Source organism: Natrix helvetica, assembly GCF_964273705.1.
Source record: "Natrix helvetica genome assembly, chromosome: 5".
Taxonomy (NCBI): Eukaryota; Metazoa; Chordata; class Lepidosauria; order Squamata; family Natricidae; genus Natrix; species Natrix helvetica.
Window position 1 is genome coordinate 84,633,013 of NC_138551.1, and position 17,241 is coordinate 84,650,253.

Genomic DNA, 17,241 nt, shown 5'->3' on the forward strand with positions numbered 1-17,241 from the left:
CCAAGTCATTTTGTTCCATTATGCTTGTAAGGTTTCAGGATATTTGAGTCCAAACATTGAATTAATCAAATGGTTACAGACATCTTTTGTTTGTTTGCTTGTTTTGTCAATGTGTAACAGCTTCTGAGCCTTAATGGAGAATCAAAACCAACTGAATTAATATAAAGAAAGTAGACTGAGGAAAGCAAAATGAATTTCCTTGAAAAAGGAGATGTCATTCTAAGGACACCAAAATACTGAGAATGAGCCGATACTTGGTATTCTTCAGTGTCTAGATTCTTGTGTGACTGTGTCTGTGTCTTCAAAGAAAAGGTATAGTCTTTGGTGGTGAATGATAACACAAGGGAATGCGTACCAGCAATCTAATCTCCAGAATGCAGACTTTGAACATTATAAAACTTGCTACACAGAGCAAAAAACAAAGGAAAAGTACTAGACAGGGGACAGCAATGTCCTACATAGAAATAACCTTTGCCCTTTGGAATCTGACATAAATTGCTCATTAATTGCATTTATCCTGAGTGAGAAGAGGCTATCAGACAGAACTTGAATTTTCAGGATAAGATGGACTGTCATTCCTTGTATTATTGCTAGATTGGGGAGTGGGGGGGTCATTTTGTAAGCAAGTCAAGAAAAGTTCAACCATTATTTCTGTGGTAAGTACCCATGTCAGGCTTGGAAAAATAAGTCCACTTAAGAAAATATTGCTATCTTTACTAGTTAGAAGCTATGCTATAAACTAAATCAATTGTTTTAAAGATACCACTAGATTCTTCACTGTTCTTGCAATTCTCAAAGACTTAAGTGCAGTTGTATCAAGCAAGGTCCCTTCGGGGAGAGGGGGCGGTCTAGAAATCAAATAAAATAAATAAAATAAAATAAATTTAAAATAAAAAATAAATAAAATAAGGTCCATTCCAATAGTCTCTTCGGCATCTTAAAAGAGCAGATGGAACCACTCTCTTAAGTTACAACTATAAAAGCCATCTGTTCAAGTACAATTTCAAGGATTACTTCCCCCTGATTTTTTTTTACATGCTTCAAGTTATTAGGCCATTGCAGGGGTGACATTCAGCAGGTTCTGACAGGTTCTGGAGAACAGGTAGTGGATATTTTGAGTAGCTTGGAGAACCAGCAAATACCACCTCTGGCTGGCCCCAGAGTGGAGTGGGAATGGAGATTTTGCAGTATCTTTCCCCTGACACGTGTACCAAGCCAGGTCCACAGAACCAGTAGTTAAAAATTTTGAATTTCACATTGGTTTTCATTGACGAGAGGGAGAGAGGGAGGGGGAGGGGAAGGGGGAGAGGGAGAGGGAGGGAGGGAGGGAGGGGGAGAGGGAGGGAGGGAGGGAGAGAGAGAGAGAGAGAGAGAGAGAGAGAGAGAGAGAGAGAGAGAGAGAGAGAGAGAGAGATGAATACTCTGTATTCTCAAATGAATGCTCTCTGAGAACTTAAAAAAATTGATGGCACCTGGAATATGGATTATGATGCTACCAAACACAGAAAGCTGAATGGCAGAAAATTCCTTGCTTAAGTGTCAGCAAAGGAATTGCTTTGGATTATGAGGCACACCTAGGTTTATTCCAAGCAGTAGTCCTTTCAAGGCCAACCTTGGAGGGTATGGGATGGATGAAGAGAAATTCAAAAATTCAAGGAGGTTGCTATTCAAATTCAAAGCCTTGCCCATTTTTGGGATGTGTATTATAGTTAAAAAGGATGGGCCTTTGATCTCACAACCACAGCTGTCTCTTGATTTGTTTTTACACCTACAACAGATGCTCCTTAATTTTTGTTTTGTTTTTTGCCTTTGTGAAGTTTTCTCCATTTTTCTAATGTTTGATCACCGTGTCTCTTTGTCATTGACAACAGAAGGACTCCAAAGACAAATGAAAGGAAGATTCAGTGGTAAGGAATCCAAACAGATGATCCAACACCCAAGACTAGGACTGAATTGCTTTAACATGCAATAGGTGGGCCCTCCGGAGCACCGTACCAGAACGGTACCTGGTGCTCCCAGCATGCACTGGTACACCTGGTGTATCTCACCACAGTTTACAGCCCTCTCTAAGCAGTTTATAGGGTCAGCATATTGCCCCCAACAATCTGGGTCCTTATTTTGTGACCTCAGAAGGATGGACAGCTGAGTCAACCTTGAACCTGTCCTGGTCGAACTCCTGACTGTGGGCAGAATTAGCCTACAATACTGCATTCTAACCACTGTGCCAATTTAGTAAATTTTCCCCATGTCACTTTATGTCAGTGAGATTCAATGAACATCATAAAACATTTACAAAGGAAGTTGACACTGTCATTCACAAATGAAAATGTTAATTTACAGTATGAGCTTAGGGATAATACATGTAAAATTGTTTCATAAATAACAGGTACAAAGATGATCCCTAGGGGAACTTATAAATGTATGAACTACATCAGAAATCAACAGCACCAATATAAATTAAGAGGCTGGATAAACACCAGATGCTACCTAAGACCTTCTTTGAAGAACATGATCACTCTACATTGATTTAAAAGGGTACTTTATTTTGTTATTTTTTTAAAAAAAATAGAACCATGTACTAGATATTCAGAATGAGAATGACATTAACAGTTTATTCTGGGGAATAAAACCCTTTGTATTTTAGGAACTGTATTTGCTGGAAATACAGCAACTGTAGTTTCTGTATTTCCAACAACTATTGCTGGAATATAGTCCATTCAAGTTTATGGCATAAGAAATTGGCTAATATGTATAGTGTTACAAGACTTTTAGAGGCACAACCCACCCATTCCATTGTGTTTTAAAAATGTCATATTTTCCCCTTGCTATTAAAATAGCCTGGTCTAGTAAAAGATACAGTATGTCCTTAATGGCAGGCAACTTCGCTTTTTAAGAACACAATTGGGAAATCTTTTTTTATTGTGCTTCACTTGGGTATCTTTCTTCATCAAAAGCCTTCTGCAGAATTGCCACAGTTTACAATCATAGGTGCCATAGGCAAGGAGATGCAACTTTCCATAGTTAAGAATGCAGGTAAGAACTGGCTCCATGGCATTCCTGTGCGTGGTCCTCCTTTAACACAAAGGTGTTTTCTGAATGAATATCAACAGTAGAGAAAACAATTATTGCATGGAATTTGAGTTAGCTCCCATTACATAGTAAGTGTACTGTACTCCTAGTTTCCAAGGTGGGTGTCAGCTGCCACCTCACGCTTGTGTTTTATTCTTGCTTGGCGACAATCTGCCATGGACTCTACAGGAGTGGGGGGGGGATTGGGGTTGGATGGGAGGGAGGGAGAAGGTTTCAAGGAAAGTGAAAATTTCACTGTATCTCCCTGAGATGCGACTTCAAGGTCAACTGGCCAGGAACGGAACACAGTTGCATGCCAACTTACATGTGAAGTGACCATTCGAAAAACATTTTCTTTGAATTTGATTGGACATAGGGGTTCCAGCATTGGGAGACACATAAGGGAAGGAAAAGTTAGACTTGCGGATTTTGGCACGCAATTTTCAGTTCAGGCTTTGCATTACTGTAATTCACTTGACCTCTAGTAAACTACACCTTTCTCACCAATGCAGTCAAGGATCATTTTTACTTAGAGGTTCAAGCTGAGGCAGGTCTGATTGAGTTTCAAAGGAGGAATCATTAACCACACTTCTTTTGCAACAAGTTTTGTGGTTTGTTTGGGTTGTCCCCAAACGTTAGCCTTTATGCAGTACATGTTAGGATAATAATTTCCAGCCCATCAATCTTAAATGTGGTTTAGTGTAATGAGTAAATCCTTTCCCCTAATCCTTCCATCTGCTTACAGGATTTATATTTTAAGAGACCCCCCAACTATTCATTTAATCTCTCATTTCTCTAAAGGAACACTATACCCTTAGACTTGCCTAAACATTATAGTTAACTTGCAATGATGAATGGCTCAAGACTGCCATTTCTTGTTGTTGTTGCTTTGGGGTTTTTTATTTGCGCTTGCCGTCATTTTATTATTTGTGAACATTGATGTTCAGCTGGGCATACAAATACTTGGAATCTGAATTTTGAGCATCCTGAAACATGGAACAAACGAATGAAAATGATAAAGAAATCAAGAATTATTCTACAGTTCTTGAGCCAAGCTGTGATTAGTTTCAATATTCTGAAACTGGTGGTCTGTTAACTAGTCCAGGAACAATTCATTTGACAAAAGTCAGAGATATTGTGAATTTGTTATTGCTTATACACAACACCTCCCTAATCTGTTTGAGTCCATTTATAACTTGAGACTAAACCATAAATTTAACCAATTTGGGAAACTTCTATTCATTCCAGTTGAACACAGATATTTACATGGTAGCTTATTAAGGCTCCCAGTTGCATTGAGTTTGTACTTCTTTCAATCAACTCTGATCTTTCATGATCTCTCTGGTCATCACCAAGAAGATTAGGGGGCATGTGGCCACTTCATGTTAGATATAAGGTCAGACCAACATACTTCTTCTCATGTTTCTGATATGTCCTTCTTCATACTTCAAAAAAATATAAGTTTTACTAGCTTGTGTTTCCTAATCATCTTTTCCTCTAGCCACCTGGTTGTGTCATATTTTCCTCTCTATTGCTCCAATTCTCTACCCCTGCACTAGTTTGTGATTTATTTGAGATATTTTGCCATTTCTGTGTGTCCGTTCTCAAGAGTCAGTCTACAAATCTCTTGGCCAATCCCTCTCTCTCTCTTGTTCATAGTCATGTTGATTTGGGCTACCTAACCACAGGGATAACAAGACTTGAATCAAATTTCATATAGGGTGATATAATAGATAGCTCATCATATACATCTAATTTTACTATACAACTTAAGGTTTATAATATAAATCCTTACTTATCTAATAAAAAATAATTTGGATAAAAATGCTTGCCTTGAGTTATATATAGAATGTATTCACACACATTCATAGACACATATATAAAGATGGGATAAAATATAATATTAAAATAACAATTGTTAATAACAAAGTCAAAAAAGACTGGCTAGTGGATACTATAATACCTGGAGACAGCAAAATAGAAAGAAAAGAACAGGAGACGATTACAACATGATTTGAGATTTCTATTTGACCTAAAAACAGAAGTTGAATTACTGTGGCAAAAGAAAACCAAGATAGTACCAATAATAATAGGTACCTTGGCTACAATCCCAAAACAACTGGAGCACCACTTGAATACAATCGGCATTGACAAAATCAGTCAATTGCAAAAGATAGCTCTGCTTGGAACACCTTATATCCTGCAACGATACCTCTAATACCACCACAACCATCTGCCTATCCCAGGTCTTTGGGAAGGACTCAATATCTAGATAAAAATCTGGCTGAGTGTGCAACCAATACATTAAAAATGGATAGAAACCAAGAGTCAATGCTTATGTATAATAATTGTAAATATAATTCTCATACAAAACATGAATTCTTCGCAAAAGAAAAGACTGGGCTCGGTTTGAGGCCTGAAACAGCCATAAAAGATTATTCTGCTCATTAATGTTAAATATGCTCTAATGATGGGTTAACAGCTGCGCTATATAAAAAGGGTAAATGTCTTTAATTATGGCCACCAAGTTCAAGCATTGTCATGAGAAAGGAAAGTTTCTCTGCTGAACAGTATTTTAATTTTAATTGTAAATGAGAGTCAGTTTGGTCTAGTGGTTAAGGCGCCAGGCTAGAAAATGGAAAGCTATGTGTTCAAGTCCTGGCTTTTCCATCAAAGTCAGCTGAGTGACTTAGAGCCACTTACTTCTTGCCCAACTCACTTCCCAGGATTGTTGTTGTGGGGTAAATAGCAGGGGGAAGATGTGTCGGATATATTTGCTGCCTTAAGTTATTTATAAAAATAATAAAGGTGGGATACAAATAAATAGGTAATGGTAAAGGTTCCCCTCGCACATATGGGCTAGTTGGTCCCGATGGGCGGTGCTCATCTCTGTTTCTAAGCTAAGGAGCCAGCGCTGTCCGAAGTCGTCTCCGTGGTCATGTGGCTGGCATGACTAAATGCCAAAGGTGCACAGAATGCTGTTGCCTTCCCACCAAAGGGGGTTCCTATTTTTCTACTTGCATTTTTACATGCTTTCGAACTGCGAGGTTGGCAGAAGCTGGGACAAGTAACAGGAGCTCACTCAGTTACGTAGCGGTAGGGATTTCAACCGCCGAACTGTTGACTTTTCTGATCGACAAGCTCAGCGTCTTAGCCACCACAAATAAATACATTTCATCTATACTTTCTTTTTATGGAGTGGATAGTTTTGCCTGCATAATCATGACCGCTGGCCGTTGTTCTAATTTCTCTCCTGGCCAAAAGGCATGCTGACAGTCTTAGGAAAGATTTGATTTCCTCAAACAAAGATGACTAAATAATCAAAGTTTTAAATCTCAGATCAAAGTCGAAAGTAGTAAAGGCTTACCCATCTCGGATTAAATGGTACTTCAGGATCTCGTCTGTTTTGGATGTAGGAGTAGCAAAGCAACTCTCCACCAATGTCTCCAGACCGTTGACGTGCACCAAGGGCTCAATCCCAAAATACAGAGAGTCTCGGAGTTTAAGAGTGGGAAGGGAATCCCGATAGGACTCTTCAAAATCTTTGTCTTTGAATATCTCAAGGGTGAAAGGGAAGACGCCTTGATTGTGCCCCATAATTTCCAGGGGCAAATTCTTCACATTGGGGATATAGCCTTCTGAGATGGTGTAGTGGCGAGGAAATTCACAAGTCACAGGGATCAGTAGCTTTCCTGTGCGAACAATGATGTCCCCATTACTGCCGGGTGTTTGCTTTGGCAAGCCAGTGACCATATTGGTGGCAATTATTTTATCATTGACTACCTGAAGACAGAGGGCAAAGATGGTATGGTAAAGTGAGGTGGACCACATGAATAAAAGAATATGTCAGGAACAACATTATTCATTATTACCTGGACTAGGTGATCATCTGCAAGAATACTACTACTAATGATACTATTAATATTACTACTACTACTACTACTACTACTACTACTACTAATAATAATAATAATAATAATAATAATAAAAATACAGTTTATTGATATCGCTGTTCCTGGAGATGCTAGAGTCAAAGAAAAAGAACTAGAAAAAATCATGAAATATTGCGACCTGGCCATCGAAACTACACGGTTAAGGATGAAGCATGTAACAGTGATACCCATTGTCATTGGGGCACTTAGCACCATGTCCAAGAATTTTACAAGATACATCAATAAATTACAGCTTCCTGCAATAACACCAGCGGAACTGCAAAAAACTGCGCTACTAGAAACATCTTATATTTTAAGAAGGTACTTGGTTGATACCTAGGACGCTGGCAGCAAACCGTATCAACCATTAGCACCAGTCACTAATATTTGTAATGCATTTTTGAATGTTCAGTTGGCTGAGTTTCATGTTTAATGAATAAAGTAAATAACAGCAACAGCAACAATAATAACAACAACACCCAGGACTTAACAGCTGTCTATTAGAAAGACAAAAAAGTCTGGATAGTGGATGTGGCAGTGCCTGGAGACAGCAGAATACAAGAGAAAAAACTGGAGAAGATAGCAAAATACAAAGACATACAAATAGAAATAGAACGACTATGCCAAAGGCAAGCAAGGGTAGTACCAATAGTAAGAGGCACCTTGGGTGCAGTCCCAAAGCAACTGGAGCACCACTTGAGCACCATAGGCATTGACATTTGCCATCAGTCAATTGCAGAAGGCAGCTTTACTTGGAACTGCTTCCATCCTGCAACAATATCTGTAACACCATCAAACATCCAGATCAGTGGTTGGTTTCTACTGGTTCAGACTGGTTTGGCCAAGTAAATAGGAACAAGGCCAGACACTTGACCGAACTGGTTATATTGGTGGTGCAATAGGTGCCGCCATCTTGTTTTTTGTTTCTGCGCATGCACAGAAGCAATTTTCTTACTTCTGTGCATGCGCATGTAGCGTGCATTGAGAGTGCGCATCCCTGAGCGAACCGGTGGTAAAAAAATCCGGAACCCACCCTTGATCCAGATGTGCCTACCCAGGCCCTTGGTAAGGACTCAATAGGTAGACAAAAATGCCAAATCCAGACTGAACATCTGGCTGACTGTGCGATGATTAATAACAACAACAACAACAACTAGCCAAAAAGGGAACTCAAGAACCAGAAACATCTGGGATTGTATTTTTTTTTATATTTATCTCTTTTAAGAATACATTTCTAGCCCACGTATTAGAAGAGCCATATGGAGTCTCTGCTAATAAGCTATGCATGACTAATAAGGTTTCCAGGGTTAATGAGCAGGGCTGGTTATATTATCATCTACCACAACAAACAAAACACATTAGAAGAATAAGGGAAATGAATAGCGGCCATAGATCGTAAAAATTTTGCTTAAACAATGACTTCTTAGAAAAGCAAAATATTCCAGTATTTATTGTTTTCATTAAAACCGTTTTACAGTTAATTAAAAATGTCCTTCTGTAGAGGAATGGGTATTCTGCTTGGGCTAACAGGATTATGCCATAACCTAGCACAAAAGTCAAATTTTAGCAAGTTACAAAAACCGATTGCAAATTTTGTCAAGAAAGGCAAAAGGCAAAGCATAATGAATATGCCAGCCTACAATAATAAAAGAAAAGACCCCTTCTTGGTGCCATTAAATTTGTTTCTAATTGCATATCACCAAATGACTGATACCACTGTGGGACCTGATAGGGGATAGATAAGTTAACTCGCACTCTCTCCTTTAGAATAGTCTTTTTCAAATTTGGCAACTTAAAGCTGTGTGGATTTCAATTCCAAAACGTGTGTCTGTGTGTGTGTGTGTGTGTGTGTGTGTGTGTACACATACATACAGTAGTCCTTGACTTACAATCATTCATCTAGTGACCATTCAAAGGTATAACGGCACTGAAAATGTGACTTATGACCATTTTCCACACTTATGACCGGTGCAGCTTCCCCATGGTCATGCGATCAAAATTCAGAAGCTTGGCAACTGGTTTATATTTATGACGGTTGCAGTGTCCCAGGGTCACATGATCCCCTTTTGCGACCTTCTGACAAGCAATGGGAAAGTGAGATGCACTTAATGACCATGTTACAAACAGGTTTAACAGATTAATAGAGTTGGAAGTCTTCTAGTTCAGCTGTCTGCCCAAGCAGGAGACCTTACACCACTTCTGACAGATGGCAGTCCAGTTTCTTCTTGAACGTTTCCACTGATGAAGCTCCCACAACTTTTGAAGGCAACTTCTGTTCCACTGATCAATTGTTCTCACTGTCAGAAAATTTCTACTTATTTCTGAGTTGAATCTCTCCTTGATCAGTTTCCATCCATTATTCCTTGTCTGGTGCTTTGGAAAATAGATTGACCCCTTCCTCTCTGTGTCAGCCCCTCAAAATTGGAACACTGCTATCATGTCTCCCCTGGTCCTTCTCTTCACTAGGCTAGCCATGCTGAGTACTTGCAACCATTCATTGTATCTTTTAGCCTCCACTCGCCTAATCATCTTAGTTGCTCTTCTCTGCACTTTTAACTTGCTAACTTAACAAGTGCAGCAATTTGTTTAACAACTGTGGCAAGGAAGGTCGTAAAAAGGGGCAAATGTCTTGCTTAGAGCAAGATAAATTTTGGGTTCAATTCAGAGGTGGCTACTCAGCAGATTTTGACCAGTTCTGGAGAACCGGTAGGGGAAATTTTTAGTAGTTGGGAGAACTGGTAAATGCCATCTCTTACTGGCCCTGTCCCCATCTATTTTCTGCCTCCCGAGTCCCATCTGATTGGGAGGGAATGGGGATTTTGCAGTAATCTTCCCCTGGAGTGGGGTGGGAATTGAAATTTTACAGTATCCTTCCCCTGCCATGTCCACCAAGCCATGCCACGCCCACCAAACCACGCCCACAGAACCAGTAGCAATTTTTTTTTAATCCCACTACTGCTCCAGTCCCCGAAACATCCTGGTTGCTCTTCTCTGCACTTACTAATTTAGCAAGTGCAGCGATTAATTTAACTGTGGCAAGGAAGGTCATAAAAAGGGCCAAAACTCACTTAACAAATGTCTCACATAGCAAGATAAATTTTGGGTTTCTATTGTGTTGTAAGTCGAGGACTACCTGTTTTTTGAAAAAAAAGGTGAATGATGTGGAATAGGAGATGCTACTTCAGGCACGGATATTTTGCCCGGATATTTTAAGATGAATCATAACAGCAGCAGTCATTATTTCTGTATTTTCTCCTATTCAGGAGTCTCTCCTGGATGCCACAAGGGATCAAGCATTCAAAAGCTTGGAGAAATGTGTCCTTTTCTAGGATTCTTTAGGAAGGTCTCACAGTGGCAGTGGTGAGTTCCTAACGGTTTGGTCTGGTTCGGCCAAATCTGTAGTAGCTTGGCAATGTGGGTTGCTGGAACTGGTAGTGACCCAGGCCTGTCATGCCCCCAAACTGGTAGGCGCCGCCATCTTGTTTTGGCTTCTGAGCAGGCGCAGAGCAATTTTCGTTGTATTGTGCATGCATGCACAGCGCGTATCAAGCATGTGCGGGGTGCGTCCCTGAGCGAATCGGCTGTAGCGGCTTCTGGAACCCACCACTGCACAGTGGAATTGGCGTAAACAACCCTCTAAGTCTGTTCTACTGATCTACAGATTTTTAAAAAACGACAGCAGCCTTTGGACAGTGGCAGAGAAGCAGGTCGAAAGCAAAAGGTAGGGAAATATTTTTTGCTCCACACAGTTGCTAGGCAATCTATATATCGAGCAGTTACTCAGGTCTGCACCTCCAGTGTCAGAGATGTGTCCATTTGTTGAAGTATGCTAAAGCCACTGTGAAAAATTTAATAACGAAGGAATAAAGGATAATGGCCGAGTTGAGGTTCAGAGAGCCAAGCTGATTCTTCATGTCCTCAAATTACAATAGTTCATTTAATGACTGAACGCCACTTTAAAAAGTGACTTATGGACATTTTTCACACTTATGACCATTGCAGCATTCCTACGGTCATGTGATCAAGTGTCCCAAAGTCATGCAATCCCCTTTTCCAACCTTCTAACTAGCAAAGTCAATAGGGAAGCCAGATTGACTTAACAACCATGTTACTAATATCAGGGTTCCAAATCGTGGAAATGTGCCCACCAGGTTTCCGGGCATTCCATCAGCCCCGGGCCCTGGGTAAGGGTGGTGGGGTGGCGGTGGTTATGCGGGAATGTTTAGAGCCGAGGGAGTTCACTGTCCCTCAGATACCCGGGTGTGAGTCCCTCGGTGTGACCTGGGGCCCAGGGAGGCAGTGGGGCTTGCTGATTGTATACTTGGCTCCTCGCTATGCATCAGCAGCCCTGCCCGAGCTCCTCGAGCTAATCTCAGCGACGGCAGTTGAGACTCCCAGACTTTTGGTCATGGGGGACTTCAACTTGCCGTCAACGGGAGCGGCTTCCGAGGTGGCTCGGGAGTTCATGGCTTCCATGACGGCCATGGACCTGACCCAATTAGTGCAGGGCCCCACTCACAAAGGGGGCCACACACTGGACCTCATTTTTGTATCTGAACAGTGGACGAGTGATCTGGGAATAGGGGACTTAGTCATCACGCCCCTGTCATGGTCAGACCACTCATCCCTCCGGCTGGACTTCCCTGGCGCTATCCCCCACCGCGAGGAGGCGGAACCAGACTCTACAAGCTGGTACCGCCCCAGGCACCTGATGGAATCGGATAGATTCCAGACGGAGCTTGGGCCAATACCTGTAGCCTTGTCCCGCTCCCGCTCCGAGGACCTAGTGACCGCCTGGAATAGGGCGACGACTGGGGCCTTGGACCGGGTTGCGCCTTTGCGACCTCTCCTGCGGCATCGACCCACCCGGGCTCCTTGGTTTACTGAGGAGCTAAGGGTGATGAAGCGCCACAGGAGACGTCTAGAGAGCAGGTGGAGGTCCTCACGCTCCGAATCTGACCGAACACAGGTAAGAGCCTATTTGCGGACTTACCTTGTGGCAATAAGAGCGGCCAAGCGTAGACATTGTGCTGCCCTTATTGCGTCCGCGGATAACCGCCCTGCTGCCCTGTTTCGGGTGACCCGCTCCCTTTTATCGCAGGGGACGCGGGAGACACCCTTACAGGGAAGAGCAGAGGAGTTTGGGGAATATCTTCAGGACAAAATCGATCAGATCCAGAGCGGATGGACCTCTGTCAGTGGACCAGACGAGCCGTCAACAGCGAGTCTTGAGAGACCATTCTGGGAGGAGTTTGACTCTGTTGCCCCCGAGGATTTGGACAGGTTGCGTGGACGGCTGCGACCCACCACATGTTCAATGGACCCGTGCCCCTCCTGGCTGGTACTGGCAGCCTGGGAGGTGACACGAGGCTGGCTTCTGGGCATGGTGAACGCCTCATTGGGTGAGGATTACTTACCAACCGCCTTGAAAGAGGCGGTGGTGAGACCCTTGCTCAAGAGACCTTCGCTCGACCCAATGGAGCTAGCTAATTACCGTCCAGTCTCCAACCTCCCCTTCTTGGCGAAGGTTGTTGAGAATGTGGTGGCGCAGCAGTTTCCACGACACCTGGACGAATCCGACTATCTAGACCCACGCCAGTCCGGCTTCCGACCCGGGCACAGCACTGAGACAGCCTTGGTCGCGTTGGTTGATGATCTCTGGAGGGCCAGAGATAGGGGTTGTTCCTCTATCCTGGTCCTATTAGACCTCTCGGCGGCTTTTGATACCATCGACCATGGTATCCTATTGCGCCGGTTGGAGGGGATGGGAGTCGGAGGCACCGTTTTGCGGTGGTTCGGCTCCTACCTCTCCGACCGGAAGCAATGTGTGTTGACAGGGGGGCAGAGGTCGTCCCTGAGGCCACTCACTTGTGGGGTGCCGCAGGGGTCGGTCCTCTCGCCTCTCCTGTTCAACGCATATGTGAAGCCGCTGGGTGAGATCATCCGTGGCTTTGGGGTTGAGTACCACCTGTACGCTGATGACACTCAGCTGTACATTTCAACCCCAAACCACCCCAACGAGGCTGTTGAAGTGATGTCCCGGTGTTTGGAAGCCGTCGGGGTCTGGATGGGGGACAACAGACTCAAACTCAACCCCTCCAAGACCGAGTGGCTGTGGGTACCGGCACCTCGGTTCAGCCAGCTGACACTATCGCTGGCCATAGGGGGCGAACAACTGTCCCCTGTGGAGCGGGTGCGCAATTTGGGCGTCCTCCTTGATGCCCAGCTGTCAATGGAGGACCATGTGGCAGCCGTGGCAAGGGGGGCGTTCCACCAGGTTCGCCTGGTGCACCAATTGCGCCCCCTACTGGACCGGAGTGCCCTGCGCACGGTCACTCATGCGCTGGTGACGTCTCGCCTGGACTACTGCAATGCCCTCTACATGGGGCTTCCCTTGGGACGCATCCGGAGACTGCAGCTAGTTCAGAATGCAGCCGCGCGGGTTATCATGGGGAGTACACGTTACTCCCACGTAACACCGCTCTTGCACGAGCTGCACTGGCTACCTGTGGCCTTTCGGGTGCGTTTCAAGGTATTGATTACCATCTTTAAAGCGCTCCATGGCATAGGATCTAGTTATCTGCAGGATCGCATCCTACCACACACGTCCCTGCGACCTATCCGCTCACACAGGGAGGGACTCCTCCTGGTGCCGTCCGCTAGGCAGTGTCAGCGGGCGACCCCTAGGAGTAGGTCCTTCTCTGTGATGGGCCCAACCCTCTGGAATGACCTCCCCCCCGACATTCGAACCACCACCGACCTCCGTTCCTTCCGTCAAAAGTTAAAGACTCACCTATTTCAATCAGCTGGCCTGGCACTCTCTTAGTTTTACCTCCCGGGGATTTATTTTAATTGGGTTTGGGTTTTTAATTGGGGATGTTTTTTAGGATTTTAGAATATATTTATTTCTTGTACAGCCTATCTCCTCCATCCAAATGTATTTAATTGTTTTATGATTGTATTTTTATCTGCATTGACTGTACACCGCCCCGAGTCCCTTTTTGGGAGAGGGGGTGGTCTAGAAATCCAAGAAATAAATAAATAAAAATAAATAGCATCCAAAAGTAAATTAGAGTCCAAGGCAAAGTATTGCTCAAAGTTCCAATTTATTAAGAGAGCCAGGTTGGCACATCTGGGAAAACCTGAAAGCTTCCCGGTTTTTCCCACCCAGTTGAAATTCAAGATCTTGCCCTTACCCCCACAAGTCCGTCACATGGTCCAATCTCCCAGTGCCATGCTGGCAGTTCCACCCATCCAGTTCCAGTCAGGTGCAGAGGCGCAGTGACAAAGGATGACCTTGGCTTTCTAGAGGAATTTTGTTTTGGCTACATAGCATCTAACTCCCCCCTCCTATTTTCTCACAATAGAAAAGGCATAATAGAATAATAGAAAGTGTGGCAGGCCAAAGATCCAAGAAGAATATGGCTGCAGGCCTGACAACAAACTTAACAAGGGCAGTGATTCAATTAACAATTGTGGCAAAAGAAAGGTCATTCAATGCAGCAAAATTCACTTAACAACTGCTTAGCAATAGAAATTTTGGGCTCAGTTGTAGTCGTAATTTGAGGACTACCTGTAGACACCTTTGGCCCAGTTGCTCTTTCAGTTGCTCTATCTCAAAAGGTTATACAGGTAGTCCTTCGACTTATGACCACGAGTAAGCCCAACATGTCTGTTGTTGAGATATTTTTTAAGTGAGTTTTGCCCCATTTTGTGACCTCTCTTGCCACAGTTGTTAAATGAAACACTGCAGTTGATAAGTTAGTAACCCGGTTGTTAAGTGAATATGACTTCCCCATTGACTTTGCTTGTGAGAAGGTCACAAAAGGTGATCACATGACCTTTGGGACACAGCAACGGTCATAAATATGAGTCAGTTGTCATGTTAATTTTGATCACATGATCTTAGGGATGCTGCAAAGGTGGTAACTGTGAAAAACGGTCATAAGTCATATTTTTCAGTGCCGTTGTAACTATGAACGGTCACTAAATGGACTGCTGTAAGTCAAGGACTACCTGTATTATGCACATAAGGTGAGGAGAGATTCCCTGTGAACTGTACCTTGAGATCTCAAGAGGAAATATAGGATATGAATGCAAGGCCAAAACAAATAATACAATCAATACATACATCTATAGTTGTTCCACAGGTTTTGAGAGAGAAGATGAGGTTGACATGAGTGCCATTGGATACTCCTTTGCAGGAGCCATTGGTAAGCGAGAGGTCCATTCCCCCAACGAGATCCTTGGGAATATTCACTTCTATAGATGTAGATTTACATATCACCGGAACTGTAAGAAGGAGCACAGCTAGTAAGTGAGTCAAAAGTTAAAACGCCGCCTTTCAGTGAGATCCCTGTAAGAAGCAGGATTAAGTCTTTCTGAATATCTGTCACTTCTAAAATCAAATGTTTCCAGGTTCTGGCCTGGGGAAATGATGCTTTGATTTGCCATGGTGGCACAGTGGTTATACTGCACTATTGGAGGCTGACTCTGCCGACTGCCAGCAGTTTGATTCTCACCAGTTGACTCAGCCTCCCATCCTTCCCAGGTGAGTAAAATGAGGACCCAGATTGTTGGGGGCAATAGGCTGACTCTGTAAACCGCTTAGAGAGGGCTGTAAAAGCACTGGGAAGCGGTATATAAGTCTGATTGCTATTGCTTGAATATAAAATGGTGGGATGGTCATTGTTACAGAAAGCAATGGTATTTGGGATGAGCAATTTAAAAGACACAACAAAGGACCAAGAAGGCTTACTGCCCCTTTTACAGTGTTAGTGCATTGGTGGGTTGCAGGAGGTACGCCCCGGTACTGGCGTACCAGAGCCTGCCCGGAGCACCGGGTACCGTTCCGGTATGGTGCTCCGGAGGGCCCACCCGCCCGAGCTCCTTACCTGTCCTTTAAGTCTTTGGCACTTCCGCGCAAGGCGCGTATGGCGCCTACGCAACACTCCGCCGAGCAGCTGAAGCGTCGCGGAGGCTTGCGGAAGTGTCGCCGGCAAGTACGATGCATGTGCGTGCTGCGCGTGTCCATGTGGGTGGCACCAGGGCCATTCCAACCGTACCGGTTGGAACGGAATCCGTAACCCACCACTGTGTTATTGGTATGATAGAACAGTGTTCTGCATCCTAATAGAAGTGTAATTTTATCATTAACGTTTGAGGCTCAGATGTTTCTCCACAGAAAAATGGGGGGTGGGGAGTTTTTGAATTAATTCAATCATCAATTAACTCATGACAAAAGAATTAAATCATGGCTGCTTCAGGCAAGCCATTCTTAGGACACTGGAAGCTAAAACATATGAAGGATGTTTGCAGATGTCTACTCTAATGAAAAGAAGGACTAGAGGTGACATTCCAATATCAAAGGGACTGCCACATAGAAGAGGGGGTCAACCTATTCTCCAAAACACCAGAAGTCAGAATAAGCAGTGGATGGAAACTAATCAAGGAGAGAAGCAACCTAGCACTAAGGAAAAATTTCCTAATACTTAGAAGGGCTTAATGGAAAGGCTTCCCTTCAGAGGTCGCTGGTGCTCCATCACTGGAGGGTTTTAAGAAGAGATTGGATTGCCATTTGTTTGAAACAGTTTGGGTTTCCTGCTTGGATAGTATTCTGACTGAGTCCTCCCAACAGCAGGAAGCAAACTCCTGGTCCCGACAAAAACTCCTTTTATTAATTTCCTGTGAATTCTGCTCATTCACATCCAGCAAAGTTTTTCAAGGGAGGATTTACAGTCACAGACCTTATCTGGCTCGGAGAGCTGCCAGGCTGATATCTGCAAAACTTGGCAAGGAGCTTCTGAGAGTCATGAACCAATGAAGTGAACTAATTGTCTCCTGCAAACTCCACTCCCCTTTCGCTCCTCTTTTATTTCCTCTGGGAGGGGCCATTCATTGCCCACCTGTGGCTTTACTCCCAAGTTGACCCCTGTTCCTTAGCTGTTCCCTTCGTCTGGCAACTATGCATGCGCACACTGGGAACAGGCTCCAGCTGTTCATCTGCCTCACTGATGTCTGACTCTGAAGGCAGCTGATAACTGGCATACAGCCCTGGCCCCCTCTCTGCCACTGACACAGAGCCCTCATCAGAGCCTTCCCCAGACTGCAGGACTGGCCCATGTTCCTCCCCAACCTCCTCACTGTCCGAATCTGCTGCCAGCTCTGCTGTCTGCTGGCATGCCACAACAGGCAGGGAGTTGGATTAGAAGACCTCTATGGTCTCTTCCAACTCTGTTAT

The 17,241-nt window shown here is 43.9% G+C and overlaps 1 protein-coding gene across 2 annotated transcripts in view; it reads right to left on the reverse strand.

The window, feature by feature from the left end:
• Positions 1-17,241, reverse strand: part of OIT3 (oncoprotein induced transcript 3) — a 62,194-nt gene that overhangs the window by 10,691 nt on the left and 34,262 nt on the right. For both annotated transcript variants that reach the window (XM_081953545.1, XM_081953544.1), the window contains exons 6-7: positions 15,133-15,293; positions 6,437-6,852 (exon numbers count right to left, since the gene is read on the reverse strand). In XM_081953545.1, the coding sequence (XP_081809671.1) occupies positions 6,437-6,852; positions 15,133-15,293 (577 nt within the window). The remainder of the gene's footprint in view (positions 1-6,436; positions 6,853-15,132; positions 15,294-17,241) is intronic.